At 42.2% G+C, this 19,213-nt stretch overlaps 1 protein-coding gene across 2 annotated transcripts; it reads right to left on the bottom strand.

The window, feature by feature from the left end:
• Nucleotides 2,470-19,206, bottom strand: WDCP (WD repeat and coiled coil containing). 2 transcript variants are annotated; one of them, XM_005662694.3, is made up of 5 exons: nt 19,080-19,206; nt 11,873-13,673; nt 6,133-6,250; nt 4,341-4,431; nt 2,470-3,158 (listed from the first exon to the last, which is right to left on the bottom strand). In XM_005662694.3, exons 2-5 carry the CDS (start codon nt 13,652-13,654, stop codon nt 3,086-3,088), a joined length of 2,064 nt encoding a protein of 687 aa, XP_005662751.1. In that variant the 5' UTR covers nt 13,655-13,673; nt 19,080-19,206; the 3' UTR covers nt 2,470-3,085. The 2 variants fall into 2 exon arrangements, 1 of the variants encoding a protein (XP_005662751.1); XR_002342822.1 differs by having other exon boundaries at nt 2,470-4,431; nt 11,752-13,673.

Below are 19,213 nucleotides of genomic sequence, written 5' to 3'. Positions count from 1 at the left end.
GTGTGTGGGTATAAATAAACAGAAATCATAAATGGTCCCATAAATACTAAAGGAATAAAATATTTTAATTCCCGGGTCGGAGATCAAACCCATACCACAGCAGTGACAATGTGAGATCCTTAACCCACTGAGCCACTGGGGAACTCCAGGGTGATTCCTATTTTATGAAAACTTTGCCAAGGAACAAAAAGGCATAATCTTTAATTCATTATATCAAGCCAGAATAAGCTTCATACCAAAACCAGAAAAGCAAAGCCAAAAAGGAAAGGAAGTTTACAGGCTAATCTTACTCATGAACACAGAAGAATCCCAAAACAAAATATTAGCAAACTGAGTCTGGTATGGTCTACAAAATAAATACATCACCAGAGTTCCCTGGTGGCTCAGCTAGTTAAGGATCAAGCATTGTCACTGCTGTGGCTTGGGTCACTGCTGTGGCTTGGGTTCAATCCCTAGCCCTAGAACTTCTGCATGCTGTGAGCACGGCCAAAAAAAAAAAAGAATAAATGTGATAGGCAGAACTTTCATAAAAGGAAAGGTAAATGTGACTTCATTAAAATTAACTATGGGAGGAGTTCCTGCTGTGGCACAACAGGATTGTCAGTGTCTCTGCAGCAGAAGCGACTCGAGTTCAATCCCCAGCACAGTGGGTTAATTATCTGGCATTGCTGCAGCTGCGGAGTAGGCTGCAACTCTGGCTCAGATTCAATCCCTGACTATATGCCATGAGGCAGCCAAAAAAATTAAAAAAGAAGGATCACAATGAGAAACCATTTAAAACCACTAGAGGGTCATAAATTAAGCCTTGACTCTATAGAACAAGTCCTGATAATATTGCTGTTGGGAGTGAAGACTAATATAATCATTTTGGAAAAAATTTGAATTTACATGCACCCTGTGCTTCAACAATTCCCCGACTAGGCAAAAGACCCTAGAGAGACTTTTCAAACATTTGTATGAGGAGACATTTAATAGGAATATTCAAAGCAATATTATTTATTTCTATTTTTTTGTTGTTGTCTATTTGTCTTTTTAGGGCTGTACCCATGCCATATGAAGGTTCCCAGGCTAGGGGTCAAAGTGGAGCTGTAGCTGCTGGCCTACACCACAGCCACAGCAGCATGGGATCCGAGCCACATCTGTGACCTACACACAGCTCACGGCAAAGCCAGATCCTTAACCCACTGAGCAAGGCCAGGGATGGAACCTGCATCCTCATGGATCATAGTTGGGTTTGTTAACCATTGAGCTACAACAGGAACTCCCAAAGCAATATTATTCATAATTGTAAAAATAAAACCAGGGAATAATGCAAATGTGCAGAGCAAGAAAATTAATTGTGGTAATTCAATAGAGTGAAAGCAACAGAACATACACATAACAAATATAAAGCTTAGAAAAAATACTGAGAGGAGTTCCCGTCATGGCTCAGTGGTTAATGAATCTGACTAGGAACCATGAGGTTGCGGGTTTGATCCCTGGCCTTGCTCAGTGGGTTAGGGATCCGGCATTGCCGTGAACTGTGGTGTAGGTCACAGACACAGCTGGGCTCCCAAGCTGCTGTGGCTCTGGTGCAGGCTGGCAGCTACAGCTCTGATTAGACAGACCCCTAGCCTGGGAGCCTCCATATACCGAGGGAGCGGCCCTAGAAAAGGCAAAAAGACAAAAAGACAAAAAGACAAAAAAAAAAAAAAAAAATACACAGGGAGCGTGAATGGTTTCTAGCAAGGTTTTGGTTCTTAAATCAGTGGCAGGTGGTTCACTTTATCACTGCACCTTCCTACACTTTACAATTTGCATTTATCAAGTAACACCCATACAAAATGTTAAAAAATTGGGGTGCAAAATGGGATTTATAAATACTGTCTTATTCAAAAAATTCTCAATATAACATGAAACAATAATTTAAAGAATTCAACTCTTTTCTCCCTAGCTCCAAAACCAACAAATTCTGGATTATCTTTCATGAGTCTAATGATTACAAACAGTAGAAGCCATGGAAACATCTTTTGTCTGAGAGCTGTCATGGAATTAGATTTGTTGTTAAGGAATGACTTATACTTTGGACTGTCCACCAGAAGAAATACAAGCCAACATACACACATGTAAAATTGAGAACATTCCTCCATAGCAGCAACAATCACGAAGCAAATGCCATCAAAATATTCTCAACAGGAGTTCCCATCGTGGCTCAGTGGTTAACGAATCCGACTAGGAACCATAAGGTTGCGGGTTCGGTCCCTGCCCTTGCTCAGTGGGTTAACAATCCAGCATTGCCGTGAGCTGTGGTGTAGGTTCCAGACGCGGTTCGGATCCCGTCTTGCTGTGGCTCTGGTGTAGGCCGGTGGCTACAGCTCCAATTCGACCCCTAGCCTGGGAATCTCCATATGCCGTGGGAGTGGCCCAAGAAATAGCAAAAAGACAAAAAAAACAAAAAAACAAACAAAAAAAATTCACAACAGCCACAACAACCGTTAATGATTTTACTGAAGCCTCGGTCACAGAATCCTGACCAACAAAATGATGATTATAAGATACACGTTGAGGCACCCACACTGATCTTACTACAGGGTCGCCAGCCCCCCTCTTGAGGGTTCGCAGTTGTGTGCTTTCAATCCACTCAGATACGTCCTTTGAAAATGGAGCCAGGCCACAGAGGTCCTCAGCCTCTGCTCTCAGGCGACTGATTCCAGACAAGTGGCCTCTGCTTCCATTATCCCAGCCGCTCTCTAATGCATTTCAACCACAAAATGGGCCCTTGCTTCTTCCCTATCCCAGTCCCACCTTCCTAAACTGCAAAAGACAGGAGTCCTCAAGGACACAACATATTTCTTTCCAGATGATTCTAAAAGAAAGTGGGAAAAAGAAGTGTATGTGCTACTATGCACATGAGCTTCTAGGGTTGAAACAATTTATCTGCAGATGTGTTCTGACCCGCCACGCACGGATCCATTCGTTATGCTGCAGTGACTGAAGGTCGTGATTCTGTCTGAAGGCAGTGAGGAGCGAGCGGTGAGTCTCTCTGGAGCTGGGATCGGGGCTCTTTCCCCAATACTAAGCTGCCACTTTGGCCCATGACAATAAATTACATCCGGTTCAGTGAGACCTCCAACTTCCTGAAACAGTTTCTCTCATAGACTCTATGCTGGTCTCCACGACTTGAATGGGGGGAGAAGGAAAATTTCAAAATTAAAGTGACAATTTATCTAAGGGAATTGATTACTAGGAGAAAAAAACAGGACATTTTTATGATCCCAAAATGGTGGTGGTGGGGAACCTATCGGAGAGAAAACCAGGAGGGGCAACAGTACAAAGTCATGCCGTAGGCCTCAACTGTGGCCTCGTGCAACAAATATCAGGACACACTCAAGTGGGGTCCAGCGGGAGTCAAGGCCCTTGAAATTTTATTTGAAATTTGCCAAGGGCCAGTTTTTAGGAGATTCTGGACCTTTGTCAGCCAGAATTTTCTAGGGAAGTGAGAGGGTTAGGTTCAAATCCTGGAAGGTCCCAGCTCCCTCATCGGTCATTGCTGTGGCTCAGGCTACAGCTGTAGCAATGGTTTGATCTCTGGCCTTCAGGCCTTCCACGTGGCTGTGGGTGCACCCAAAATAAAGAGAAAATATCCTGGGAGGTCCAGCCAAATTATAACTACTTCCTGTTCCAGGTAGCCCTGGGAGCAGATTTTTTTTGTCTTCCTTTGAGCTCTGCTGATTCCCGCTGGTTTGGGGCTTAAAGATATGCCGGAGCAGATGCTCTCCAGCACGCCTCACACTCAATCTTAAGCCGAGAAAAAGATCTATAACAACGCTGAGGTACCATTTAAGTGCTTCTAAGAGCTTTAACACCAGTTTGGGCAAGGGACAGAAAGCCTCAGAGAAACCATAAAACACAATCCATATGGCACCATAATATTGTTTTATGCTGGGAATTCTGCCCACAGACAAAACCACATAAGACATGGAAACATAAATAACCACTTTTGGAGCCAACTAACAAAAAATGGGCTCTGCTGCTGGGCAGCGGGTGTCAGTGGGGGCAGGGGAGGGGGTGGGGGTGGGGATGGGCTTCGGGGCACTGAGCCAGCCACAGCAAATGCTTCACCTCCCAGCAACAACACAAATCCTGGCTGGGGAAGAGTCTACCTTGGAAAACACGTCTTGTTTGTAATGACCTCATCTGAAAGGCAATGCAGCAAATACTCTGCAAACAAGTATCAGGCCATACAGCCAAAATGGTTAGAACAGCCAGTAGTATCTACGCTTTGGGCAGTATATGGCTAAAGACTTCAAGAGAAAGGCCAATATCAAGACTCTGATACACAGTCTCTAAAGACATCTGACCTGCCGTCTCTTATGGTTATTTCCTGTGTGGCTGTGAAGGTCAAGGGGATGAAGCCTTCACTATCGTCACAGAGAAGGATCCAGTGGGAGCCTGCAAAGTAAATAAACACATAGGCGATTTAGGATATCTCATCTTAGTCTATAAAGAAAAATACGACAAATATGATTTTTTTTAAGGGAAGAATGTAGGAGTTGATAATCTTGAACCTGACCATCATAAAACTTCACAGAGAACGGGAAGATGGGAAGGCCGAGGTTATATGGCAGGAAGGGGGTGTTGATGACAGGCATAGCTAAGGGACATGAATTTTCACCCAGGCCAGGCAATAGTCACTCAGGGCTATGCATCTGAGCTTGTGTGTGCATGTGTGCACATATGTGTTAGGGGTGGCGTGTGGAGCGTCCTAACGTTATCTACATGTTGTTCAGCACTTTCTTCAGAAACCATGGGAAGCTGGGCACAGCTACTCTACAGAAAAACGGTCTACATTCTTTAGATCCATACCAGCTGCCCGACACCCAAGGAGGTTAAGCTGACTGAAGCCAGACTAGAATGGTCCAGATAATCCTAAATTGTTTCGTCTGGGGTAACTTAGGGCCACTAGCATAACGCATACCCGGACCTTCTCTGGTTCTTTCGAGTCTACTGTGTAGACCTTTTGACCCTGTAATTTCACGTCTGAAAATCTACGCTTTCCAAAAAATATGTAAAATATGCAGAGAGGTTTTTCTTTTTCTTTTCTTTCTTTTTTTTTTTTTTGTTGTTGTTGTTGCTATTTCTTGGGCTGCTCCCGCGGCATACGGAGGTTCCCAGGCTAGGGACCTGTTTGTAAGTCAAATCATTATGCTGGACAACCTTACGCCTATATAGTGCTATATGTCAATAATATCTCAATAAAACTGGAAGAAAAAATATAGTACACCCAAGATAGAATATTAACCCCATCTAGTAAAAAATGACAATTATGAAGTCATATCATAAATGCATGAGTCAAAATAGAAAAATGCTGGTGTTAGAGTTCTCGTTGTGGCTCAGCAGAAATGAATCTGACTAGCATCCATGAGGATATGGGTTCAAACCCTGGATTCGCTTAGTGGGTTAAGGATCCAGCGTTGCTGTGAGCTGTGGTGTAGGTCACAGACATGGCTTGGATTTCACATTGCTGTAGCTGGGGCTACAGCTCTGATTCAACTCCTAGCCTGGAATTGCCATGTGCCATGCGTACGGCCCTAAAAAGACAAAAAAAAAAAAAAAAAAAAAAAATGCTGATGCTACAATATTAGTGGGGGAGAAAATGAAACAAAATTTTATGTTCAGTGTAGCTGCCAGGAAAAGAATGAGGCATGTGACAACCACCATGCTCTCCATCAGATGGAACACAGGCAGGACTCAGTGCCTTGCCATCTAGTAGTTTCCTTCATGTCCACGTCTGCTGCATATTAAAATGATAACTCCTTTAAGAAATATTCTACAATGCTATGATCCTCATGCTTTAGTGCAACAGGTATATGTGAGGTTTTTAGGTTATTTCCTTGCAGTTGTTACATGTTACTTTGTAATTCTATTAAGTTTTTCCATGTGTTAGATTGTAAGTTCCTTAAGGGCAGAGCCCATATTTTCCATGTTTTGGCACCTAAAACAGGCCTAGGTATACAGTGAGCAATTAATAATACTTGTCAACTATCTAATGAATCAGTGAATGGCTGGTACACTTTCATTTTCACTACCAGGGTAAGATACAAACAGAAGGAGGAACTTTTTGGGTAGAGTCAATTTCTGGATTTTACTTACCATGCAGCATTTCAATGAGAGAGAGGCCAAAAGTCTGCTGAACTGTACTGAGTCTTAGTTTGCCATTGCAGAGAAGCACAGCTCTTTTTTCAACAACAGGACCTACAAAATAAGGTTTCTTCAAACATAAAAATAAAAATTGTTAATGGAGTTAACATTGCCAAAGAATAGAATGTGTAGTTTTAAAAATTCTTATCTATTACTACTATCAAGTAGATTTCGGTCTTTTTTTTTTTAAGACTTCAGTTTTATATGAGGAGCTTTTTGCTGCATTATTTAACACAACTGAAAAATCAGACAAAATGCAATTACTTTTCCTCTTGCTCTCTTCTTTCCCCAGGGTTATGTCTTTATTGCTAAGAACTGGCTTTCCTAGGATACAACTAAGATCACTGTAGGATGATGGATGGCAGCCTGAGAGACATAATCTAATGCTGAAGAACAACTGCTTGGCTGTTTTAGAAAAAGACGTTCCTCTGACATTCTGCAGGTTCAGGGCCAGACCCTGCAGCAGAGCAAGTATCACAATAAAGTCAGCCACGCCCATTTTTTGGTTTCCTAGTCATATTATAGTCCCTTTAAGTGTGCAACTGCGTTATGTCTAATAAAGTAATGTACATACTGTAATTTAAAATGCTTTATGGCTAAAAATGCCAACCACACAAGGTTTGCCCTAAACCTTCAATTTGTAAAAAACAAAAAAATATCTGCAAATAAAATAAGGTATGCCCGTATAACTAAGAAACTTTGTATTTTCTTTATTGGGGGAAAAAAAAAATGCCAGACTGCCTGAAATAACAGCAGAGGATTTGCATAAGTAAAATAAATAAACTGTGGTCAAAATTCACTTAGCTTAGAAAAAGTACAAATACAAGTAATTTAAAAATTTTTAAAACTCATGTTAAAATATAATTTTTTTTTTTTTTTTGGTCTTTTGTCTTTTTGTTGTTGTTGTTTTTATTGTTGCTATTTCTTGGGCCACTCCCGCAGCATATGGAGGTTCCCAGGCTAGGGGTGGAATCGGAGCTGTAGCCACCGGCCTACGCCAGAGCCACAGCAACGCGGGATCCGAGCCGCGTCTGCAACCTACACCACAGCTCACGGCAACGCCGGATCGTTAACCCACTGAGCAAGGGCAGGGACCGAACCCGCAACCTCATGGTTCCTAGTCGGATTCATTAACCACTGCGCCATGACGGGAACTCCAAATATAACTCATTTTAAAAAATGGTTTCTGGCTCTGGCATAGGCCTCAGCTGCAGCTCCAATTTGACCCCTAATCTGGGAAGTTTTATATGCTGCAGATGTGGCTATTAAAAAAAGCTTTCAACTATCCATAGAGAAAGAAAAGATAAAAATTTTTTTTTTTTGTCTTTTTGTCATTTCTAGGGCTGCTCCCATGGCATATGGAGATTCCCAGGCTAGGGGTCGAATTGGAGCTGGAGCTGCCGGCCTACACCAGAGCCACAGCAATGCAGGATATGAGCTGCGTCTGCAACCTACACCACAGCTCACGGCAATGCCGGATCCTTAACTCACTGAGCAAGGCCAGGGATCGAATCCGCAACCTCATGGTTTCTAGTTGGATTCGTTAACCACTGAGCCATGACGGGAACTCCCAAGATAAAATAATTAGAGCTCTAATTTAAGACACATCGAGTCCAGAGGTATATCCATGGAAATATATCCCCAAAATTCTACTTTCCAGAAGTACTTACTGATAATAGCTTGGTTAGATTAGTTTCTTATAAACTGAGAAATTAGGGAATTAAAAGTCAAAAAACACATTTCTTTTTACTTTAAAAAAATTTATAGAGAGTTCCTGTCATTGCTCAGTGGAAACGAAACTGACTAGCATCCATGAGGACGCAGGTTTAATCCCTGGCCTCACTCAGTGGGTTAAGGATCCAGCGTTGCCTTCAGCCGTGGTGTAGGCTGGCAGCTACAGTTCCGATTTGACCCCTGGCCTGGGAATGTCCGTATGCTACAAGTGAGGCCCTAAAAAGACCAAAAAAAAAAAAAAAAAAAAAAAAAAAAAAATCACATTTATAAATATTTAAAAGTACGTATTGTTTGATAAAATAATCTATTTGAATAAAAACAGGAGTTTCCGTCGTGGCTCAGGGGAAACGAATCTGACTGGCATCCCTGAGGATTCACGTTTGACTACTGGCCTTGCTCAGGGTTAAGGATCCAGCATTGCTGTGAGCTGTGGCGTAGGTTGTAGAAGTGGCTCGGATCCCACGTTGCTGTCCGTAGCTATGGTGTAGGCCAGTGGCTACAGCTCCGATTCAATCCCTAGCCTGGAAACTTCCATATGCTGCCAGTGTGGCCCTAAAAATACAAAAAAAAAATAAATAAATAAAACAATTAAAAAAAACCCAAAACAACTAGCTATATCTTTTAGATTGACAGAGAGTTTAGTAAATATAAATACTTCCATTACTAACTATATCTGTAATTTTCTAAGGGTTGGGTTATGAAGAATTTTTACTTTCAACATTAAATATTCTTTTTGTTGTTGGTGTTTTTGGCTGAGTCTGCAGCATACAAAAATTCCCAGCCTAGGGTTCAAGCCCATGCCACAGCAGTGACCCAAGTCACAGCAGTGACAACACTGGATCCCTAAACTGCTAAGCCACATAGGAACTCCTCTTTGCTTCTTTTAAAAACCAATATGTTTGAGTCAGTCAAACAGTAGCTCTATGAAAAAACAAATTAAAATATCTTTTTGACTACTATTTAAGTAGTAATTTACATATTAGTTATTACTGATTTCAATACCAACCTTATGCCAATACTTTAAATTTTTTTTAATTTTTAAAATTTATTATTATTATTTTTTTTGTCTCTTTAGGGCTGCACCCACAGCATACGGTTCCCAGGCTAGGGGTCAAATTGGAGCTGTAGCTGCTGCCTGTGCCACAGCCACAGCAACATGGGATCCAAGCTGCGTCTGCGATCTACACCACAGCTCACAGCAATGCTGGATCCTTAACCCACTGAGCAGGGCGAGGAATCGAACCCACATCCTCATGGATACTAGTCAGATTTGTTTCCACTGAGTCACAACAGGAACTCCCGCAAATACTTTTTAAAACAAAGACATATTAGTCTTCAGTAATCAAATCAGTGTGGTTTTACTAAGGTTCTAGATAAAGAGACCAGCATTACAGTAGATGCATAGTAAGAAGAATCCTGAATTAGATCCCAGAATATGTTTATATACGACTAATGTGGTGGATCAAGTTCAGTGGAGTAAAGACGGATTTTTAACAATGTTGGTAGCACAACTGGTTACCTAACTTTCAGAAAATTTTAATTAAGGATTAAAAAGAGTTCCCTGGTGGCTCAGCAGTTAAGGATCCAGCATTGTCATTGCTGTGGTGCAAGTTCAGTCTCTAGTCTGGGAATTTTTGTATGCTGTGGGCACAACCGAAAGAAAAAAAAAAAAAGATTAAAAACTTAAATGTGGCAGTTTCTGCCATGGCACAGTGGGTTAAGAATCCTACTGTAGGGTTAATGATCCGGCATTGCCGTGAGCTGTGGTGTAGGTTGCAGACGCGGCTCGGATCCCGAGTTGCTGTGGCTCTGGCGTAGGCCGGTGGCTACAGCTCCGATTCGACCTCTAGCCTGGGAACCTCCATATGCCACGGGAGCGGCCCAAGAAATAGCAACAACAACAACAAAGACAAAAAGACAAAAAAAAAAAAAAAAGAATCCTACTGTAGTGGTTTGGGTCACTGCTGAGGTGTGGGTTTGATCCCCCGCCTGGCATAGTGAGTTAGAGGATCTGGCATTGCCACAGCTAGAGCATGTCACAGCTAGAGCATGTCACAGCTGAGGCACAGATTCAATCCCTGGCCTGAGAACTTCCATATGCTGTGAGTGTGGTCATATACTAAAAAACAAAAACTTAATTGTAAAAACTGATGTAATAAAATTATGCAAGCAGTTCTCATTGTGGCTCAGCAGGTTAAGAACTGAACTAGTAACCATGAGGAAGCGGGTTCAATCCCTGGCCTCACTCTGGGTGAAGAATCTGGCGTAGGTTGCAGATGCAGCTTGGATCTGGTGTTGCTGTGGCTGTGGTGTAAGGTGGCAGCTGCAGCTCTGATTAGACCCCTAGCCTGGGAACCTTCATATGCCACAGGTACGGCCATTAAAAAAAAAAAAAAAAAAAAAAAAAAAAAAAAAAAAAAGCAAGAAAATCTAAACTGTTACATATATATCAATTTCTATTATATTCAAAAACTTCTTGTGTTTTTCTTTGGTGGTGTAGTGGGTTAAGGATCCAGCTGGGGTTGCTGCTGTGGTACAGGTATGAATCCTGGTGCAGGAATTTATATATGTTGCAGGCACAGCCAAAATACAAACACAAAAACACCTATTGTAAACTGAGAACTCAACAGCAAAAAAAAAAGAGCAATACGCAATTCATATTCACTTGTAAAAAACCATGAAGACATAGTCAAATTCACTAAGGGTAAGGGAAACACCCCTTTACATTCATCAGATTGGTGAGGATGCGAGGAAAAAGACAGTCCCTTAGGTTGTTGATGGGCATGTGATGATACACTGTTTAGTAAAAAAATCTCTGAAAGGCAATCTGGCAACTCTATTAAAGGTAGAAACATACACACACACACATATATATATGTGTATATGTGGTTTCCAAATTTTCACTTCCACTTCTGGGAACCAAGCCAACAGAAATAAAAATATGACTACAAGACTAAACATATGAGAATACTATTGCAGCACTACTTGGAGTAGCTAAGAGCTGAAAACAAAGTGAATGTCTATCAACAAGGTACCAGCTGAATAAACAGAAAACTCTCAGCAGGAAGTAAAGAATGCACCATACGATCCCATTTTTGTAAGACAATGACAAAATCACCACCAGCACTTCTGCACCTATATACATCTACATATACAAAGATCTGTGCAAGATTATATGAGTATGAAGTAAAATATGGAAGGACCCATATTAAGCTGCTAGTTAAAGTAGATTACAGGGAGGAAGAGCAGGGCTGAGTTCGATGGGGAAGGAAAGAGTTCATGATAAAAACAGATATGATATGACCCCACTTGTGCAGGTAGTATTTCATGTTTGCACATGCAGGCATAAATGCATTAAATTTTTTTTTTTAGTTGTCTTTTAGGGCCGCACCCTCGGCATATGAAGCTTCCCAGGCTAGGGGTCTAATCGGAGCCATAGCCGCTGGCCTACGCCACAACCACAGCAACGCAGGATCCAAGCCTCATCTGCAACCTACACCACAGCTCATGGCAACGCCAGATCCTTAACCCACTGAGAGGGACTGAACCTGCACCTCATGGTTCCTTGTCAGATTCATTTCCGCTGTGCCACGACAGGAACTCCACATTAAAATTTCTTCTTTCTTACAAATGAAAAAGTGTCTACAATTGCACAAGTAAAAGGTTTTTACAATGAAAGGGCATGATTTAAAACACTTTTTTTCTCAATATAGATTGCCAGGATGAGTGTAATATTTCATGTTTGCACACAACGCGCCTGATAAAGTCACAGTGTATACTGGTATGTGTGCCCATCTGGATGGGAGGCCACCAACCTGGAAAGGTGTAACAACTTGCCTGAACATAACATGGCCAGGTCACTGAAGTTCAGTTAGAACCATCTTCCTCGTGAACACATTTCTCTTGCAGTCCCCGCTGGCTGCAGCAGCCAGTGGTAGCTGCTCAAAGCAAACGTTACCTGGCAGGTGATGTGAACGTAAGGCAGGTCCTCGGAGAGGGGATAAACAGAAGGGGATTTCTTTCCGTTACGTAGAAAGTCTGTGAGTTCAGATAGACGTCGATGAACTTCGATCAGGGTCCTAGATAAAACCTCCAGTTCCTTAGAGAGCTGATAACTTTCCTTCTCCCCTTGCAAGGTAGGAGGCTCCATGGTACTGGTGGGGTCTGGTGTGCTGCTGGGTCTGGGCAGTGCTCCTGACTGGGTAACGGGCCCGGCACCTACACGTTCGAGGGCTGTGGCGCCATCACAGATGCGGGATGGAGGACTTTTGATTTCTTTAATAAGGGTCCTTCCAGGCCTTCCACTTTGATTCCCGATATTAGTTGTTAATAAGAGCTCTCTGTTTTGTTGATAAAAAGCTGAGGAAAGACTTTCAAGTAGCTTTTCTCTATTTGCTTTATTTAACGGAGTATTGAAAGCAGAGTACCCACTCTGGTTTTCACTCGGTGTCACTGGTGATTCTTTTTCCAACGTTATGTCTCTAATGATCAAACGAATGATATACTGATCAGATTTTGTAGAAGGAGGAAATGCCGAATCAGTGGATTTTTGTTTTCCTATCAAAATTAATAATAATTTATCTGTCAAGAAACATATGCCTTTCGGTCTGTCATTATTCTCTAATTGAATTTGCTGGATATGTGGCATAAGTGAGGGAATGAGAGAATAGATAAAAATTACATTACACGAATTGGAAGCCACTGCGAGTACCTGTGCTTTAAGATTAAATGCTATCAGGTCAGGAACCAGAATGCCAGGGATGGTGACCTTTCCGTTCTGGGTAACCTCCTTCTCAAAGGTCAAGAGGACCAAATGGGATGAATCCAGGCCAGTTCCTGTCAAGCAGTCCTTTTTTCTTAGATAAATAAGAGAACTATCTTCAGATTTAAATCTATTGAAGTGTATATGAGTTAGATCCAGGGGGTCAGAAGAGGACGAAGAAAAGGGAGAAACTCGTGTTTCAGAGGAGCCTTCATCACCAACTGGTAAAGTATACAGACAAGTGTCTTCAGCACTAGGGGGAATGTCAAAGGTTCCAGATGAATTTAAGCCACAAATCTTAGCTAATGGAAGCTCAGTGGCTATAGCGACCTGTGAGTCCACCGTGGCGCACACTGCACGCACACAGCTGTCCACATCAAACACAGGGCAGAAGGCGCACCTGTGAAGAGTCTTCTGCACACTGTCCCATATATAAGAATGCAGGCTGCTGCCTGCCACCACCACCAGCCTCTGGCCATCCTGGGTCCAACACGCACAGTGAATGAGGCCTTGGGGATTGATGTCCACTTTGACCTGGGAACTGTCACGGTGAACATTATGGAAAACAGAGACATCCTGTGCAGTCAACACAGTCAGGACAGCACTTTTTGGGTGCCATACACAGCCCTGGGGAAGGACAGGGAATGACTGTTTAATCTCACAGGTCTGAGACATGAACCATTTGCTTGTCTCTGAAGTTCTAGGACACAGCTGCCACACAGTGACATGCTTGTTGTGCTGGACAGCGAGCAGAGCCAGTGTGTCGGCTGTACGAGGTGGGGCCCAGGACACCCCACACACATGGTCAAGTTGTCCAATGACCGTTGAGTCCCCAAACATGGCCTCTCCTCTGTGAAGGTATAAGTCGGTCAGAACTATCTGATTCCCATCAGTCCAGGCAAGGCCATGAATTGGGTGTACTGCTTGATACAGTGCATTCAGTCCAGTCCTGAGAAGTTTTCCTTTTCCCAACTCCATCCTTTCTGATAAAGGATATCTGAAATGATTAAGAAGGAAAGTTATACTATGAGAATATAATCAGACAAATTCAAAATGTCAAAAAACAAACAAACAAGGGAGTCCCCATCGTGGCGCAGCAGAAACAAATCCTACTGGGAACCATCAGGTTTCGGGTTCGATCCCTGGCCTCACTCAGTGGGTTAAGGATCCGGTGTTGCCGTGAGCTGTGGTGTAGGTTGCAGACGCGGCTCAGATCCCACGTTGCTGTGGCTCTGGTGTAGGCCGGCAGCTATAGCTCCGATTAGACCCCTAGCCTGGGAACCTCCACATGCCAAGGGTGTGGCCCTAAGATTAAAGACAAGAAAAAAAAAAAAAAAAAGTAGGACATTTTACAAGACAAGTGGCTTAGCCCTTTCAGAGATCATTACTGTGAGGGGATAAAAGGATGGAAGGAACTTGGCAGATTAAAAGACTACAGCAGTGCTAAGAAATTGTTGTTCCCTACAAAATAAGGTCAAACTGTTGAAACCTAATGACGAAACTGTTTTTTAAAACATTTTAATGAAGGGGTTGAAATTGCAGCTTATTTTATTTCTCAGGTTCATTCTATGATTGCCTCTGTGGAACATTGGTTTTTACACTCTGCCATTTATGCAGCCACTTCTGCATAAATCACAGAACTGGGATGCTAAAAGTCAGCAATATAGGCAAAACAAAAGTAATGCTTATGATAGTTCTTGGTTCAAAATTCCGAGTGACTCACAGGAAATCAGGTAAACAAACAAAAAATATACATTCTGACTACTAACCCTGCGTCTCTTTACATTACCATAATTACAGAGGGGTTTTTTTGTTTTGTTTTTTTGTCTTTCTGTCTTTTCTAGGACTGCACCTGCGGCACGTGGAGGTTCCCAGGCTAGGGGTCTAATCAGAGCTGTAGCCGCTGCCTACACCACAACCACAGCAACGTGGGATCCAAGCTGCGTCTGCAACCTATACCACAGCTCACAGCAACACCAGATCCTTAACCCACTGAGGAAGGCCAAGGATTGAACCCACAGCTTCATGGTTCCTAGCTGGATTTGTTAACCACTGGGCCATGATGGGAACTCCTGTAACTACAGTTTTTGACTGTAGCCTCACTATAAGGCTATGATGAATTAGAGAAAGCCAATAAAATATGCAAGATGCACATAAGGCCTGAAATGAGTCAACTCATTATGGAGTTGATCAATACAGTAAATGGCTGCCTCAAATCCTTTGGTAAATAGACTATGTAAAATTATATGAATGTAGTAAGCTCATAGGTGTGCGTGAAGATTAAAATCTTATAAAATTAAATGCCAAAACCCAGTTATAAAATGCATCATGTTATTTGAAAGAGTAATAAGTGGTTTTTTTTGGTCTTTTTTTTTGTCTTTTTTTGTCTCATCTATGGCCACACCCTCGGCATAACCACTGAGCCATGGGAACACCAAGGGTAATAAATTTTATTGCAAAAAAAGCTCTTATGAACTGGTTAAAAAGACAGAGTTTGGGGAATTACTGTCGTGGCTCAGTGGTTAACGAATCCAGTTAGGAACCATGAGGTTGTGGGTCCGATCCCTGGCCTGGCTCAGTGGGTTAAGGATCCGGCTTTGCCGTGACCTGTGGTGTAGGTCACAGACACGGCTCGGATCCTGAGTTGCTGTGGCTTTGGCATAGGCTGGAGGCTGCAGCTCTGACTGGACCCCCTAGCCTAGGAACCTCCATATGCCGCAGGTGCAGCCCTAGAAAAGGCAAAAAAAAAAAAAAAAAAGACAAAGTTTTAAGTGGCCAAAGAATATCAAGACAATTTACAAAACAATTATGATGATCAACATATTTAATAGCACCTAATCTCATCGGTCATCAAAGAATTGCCTAACTTGCAGTGTCCATTGCTTCACCACTCAATCTCTTTTTAACCCACCCCAAATTGACTCCATTCCCACCTCTTCTTCAAAATAACTCTCACTAACTGATTGGTGCCACCCACACAAATGAATCCAATAGTTTTTCAACCTTGTTTTACTGAGTAGGAAATGTCAAAGACAGAAGCTGCCTTCAGACTTTAAATCCAAAGAAATGTATTATCCACCAAACTGGTAGATTTGACTTTTAACTTATCTGCAAACTAGTTCTCATACCTCTTACTTAGCAAGCTTTGTCCCTGCTCTTAGAATCTTACACTGAAATGGAATGGTTTGTTATACTTCTACACGATATCAGATTAAGTGGTTCTGCAATGGCTTGCTAAATGGAGAAATACGTCTGCTGTCATTACTAATGAAGAAAACTGCCATCTCTAATCCATTGGGCTTGTATAAGATAATATATGTTTTTCCCTAATATCTATTTATGCACTTTTAAAAGACTTCTATTGATAAATAATGCATGATACATTTTCCTAGGCAGAGAAAATTCCCAATAGGCCACTTATATCAAGAGCAATTTATATGATGTTTTAGGCCACCCATGTCAGTCTAATGCCATTGAGTGTGTATGGTCAGGAGTAGCCCTGGGTAAGGATTTGTGAATAAAGAAAAAACAAACTTGATAACAAAGTTACTGAGATTTTTTAGAAGAATTTTTAATATTTTCCATCTTTAGAAACAAGAAGAAATTTGGCCTATTTTCCTAAAAACCTAATGATAATTATAAAAATTTGTTCCAGCCCTTTCTACTCTATTATTAGTCCAGGTCTGACCAATTTTTTTTTAGTAGGGAAAGACAAGGAAAAGTCATCTTCATAGCAGTCTTTTCTTTCCCAGAGCCTGGGGTCTATTGCGTTGGGCAGAATTATTCTTATTTGTCTTTTTAGGGCTGCATGGCATATGGAGGCTCCCAGGCTAGGAGGGGTCTAATCGGAGCTGTAGCTGCCAGCCTATGCCATAGCTCATGGCAACACCGGATCCTCAACCCACTGAGCAAGGCCAGGGATCGAACCTGCCTCCTCATGGATGCTAGTCATATTCATTTCTGCTAAGCCATGATGGGAACTCCCAGAATTATCTTAAGAAGAGTCACAGCTCTGATCACTTTGCATTTCTGCTCAAATACCTTTCATGAATCTCCACAGTCTATGTGTACAAAAGTTTTTCCAAAATGTTCTAGCAAAGCAGTGAAGGCCTTAAACTGTCTTATATTGCTATACCTTTCCAATCCTATCTCCCCAATCATAAAGGATTTAGAGGAACCAGCACACATTCACATAACAATGTGCAGAATGAATCTGAGTAAGTAGAAAGTGGACAAGTTTAATGAGAAGCCATGAAATAGTTTGAATGTCACAATAAGAAAGTGAGTCCAGTTCACAGCTACTTCAGCAGAAAAAGAGGGCCGGATTCAAGACATATTTCTAAGGCAGATGAAAAAGATACCAAGTAGGATGAGTGGTAAGGAAGAAAGGAGAATTAAGGATAACATGCACATTTTTAGCTTGGAGAATTGCTGAACCATTATTTACAGATACAGAAGACAGAGCAGGCTTCAAAGGTAAGAACAGTGTGTATGCAGTATGTGAGAAATTTAGTATTAGATGTGCTTCATTTAAGATGTATATAGGGTTAGAGTTCCTGCTGTGGTGCAACTGGATTGGCAGTGTCTTGGAAGCACTGGAACCTAAGGTTAGATCCCTGGCACAGTGGATTAAGGATCCGAGGCAGTTGCGGCTTAGATCACAGCTACGGCTCAGATATGATCCCTAGCCTGGGAACTCCATATGCTGTCAGAAGGCCAAAAAAAAAACAGGAAACAAAAACAAAAGAAGATGTATATAGTGTAGCATTGCACCTTAGACAGAGGTAAGGATTTGGGAGTCATTGCCATAGAGCTAGCTGCTAATGAAACATCAGAGAACAAAGATAACGAAGGTTAAAATGACCTTCGAGCATTCCCCAGTTATTTTTCATCTTTTAAGACATTTATATTTTGCTTAAAGCTAACTGTATACCTGTTGGGTCTCTCAACCCTCACTATAAGATTTCTCAAATAAGGAGCTCTGGGTGTTTTAGGGAGAGAAAAGTCAACTCTATTAGTTCAGGGGAGAGGCGGTCTGAACCAAGACCTGGTGTTCAGTCTATGACCATTTAATTCTTTTTTTTTTTCTTTCTTTCTTTTTGGGACCGCACCTGCTTCAATTGCAAGTACCCAGGCTGGGGGGCTAATCAGACCTGCAGATGCAGGCCTATGCCACAGCCAGAGAAACACTGGATACAAACTACATCTGTGACCTACACCACGGCTGTCGGCAATGCTGGATCCTTAACCCACTGAGCAAGGCCAGGGATGGAACCCATATCCTCATGGATACTAGCAGGGTTCTTAAGTCACTGAGCCACAATGGGAACCCCCAATTTTTTTTTTTTAATCTTTTTTTTTTTTTGGTCTTCTTTTTTGTCTTTTCTAGGGTTGAACTTGCGGCATATAGAGGCTCCCAGGATAGGGGTCTAATCGGAGCTGTAGCTGCCAGCCTACGCCAGAGCCACAGCAATGTGGGATCCAAGCCGCATCTTCAACCTATTATCACAGATCAAGGCAAAACGCTGGATTGTTAACCCACTGAGCAAGGCCAGGGATCAAACCTGCAACCTCATGGTTCCTAGTCAGATTTGTTAACCACTGAGCCAGGATGGGTACTCCTGTTTTAAATCTTTTAAGACAAATTATAGTGACAATCAAGTGGCTTAGGTGAACTGGAGCACTTCCAGTAGGTTTAAATAGAGTTACATACTCCCCAATTTGTTTTTCTAAGTTTATTGTGTTTTCACTGTAAAATAACTCCAAATTCTTTACATTTACTATTGTTTTAAATTAACACACAAGAAAGGTAAAAAGGCAAATTCACACACACACACACAAAAAAAAATTCAGAGAAAATTATGACTACATCTCTCCAGATTTCTATGCAGTTTGGGTTAAACTTTTTCAATCATACTGTACAACTTCACATTACGACTTTCCACCTCACACTGCATATTAGCATTTCTTATTTAAAAGTTTTATAAATTACTTTTAGAAGCCACTTAATATTCACTTTCCCAAACTGCTGAAGCAATTCCATAATTTTTTCTTACTTGTGAAATACCTGGTTATAGTTATAGCCAACGTTATCCTTTTATAAATACCGCTGGAATAAAAGTGTTTATGCATAAAGCATATCATTCATTTTGAAGGGCTTTCTTAGGACAGATCCCAGAAGTGTTAGTCGAGAATCACAGAGAATATATTCTCAGGTCTAAACCCACCCCCTGCTCATCCGCATCCACCAGTCCTTCTCACGTGCCCCTCCAGCAATCTCCCCACACCTGTAACACATCCTTTCCTCCCCGGTCCCCCAAAGTGCGGGTCCTTCCACCTCTCTCCCCGCCCACCTACAGCCTCCCCACACAGGCCAGGCCCTGGATCAGTGGAGGCAAAATACCTCTGGTCTCACCGCCCCACAGAAAGTCGCTCTCCCCAGGGGCGCCCAGGTCCACAGACCGCGGATCCGACTCCCTGAGCCGGTACCGGAAGCACCGCTCGCAAGCCCCTGATAGGTGAGCGGTGGCTGGGCAA

This window comes from Sus scrofa, chromosome 3, assembly GCF_000003025.6.
Source record: "Sus scrofa isolate TJ Tabasco breed Duroc chromosome 3, Sscrofa11.1, whole genome shotgun sequence".
Lineage (NCBI taxonomy): Eukaryota > Metazoa > Chordata > Mammalia > Artiodactyla > Suidae > Sus > Sus scrofa.
This window is presented reverse-complemented; position numbering and strand designations above follow the sequence as displayed.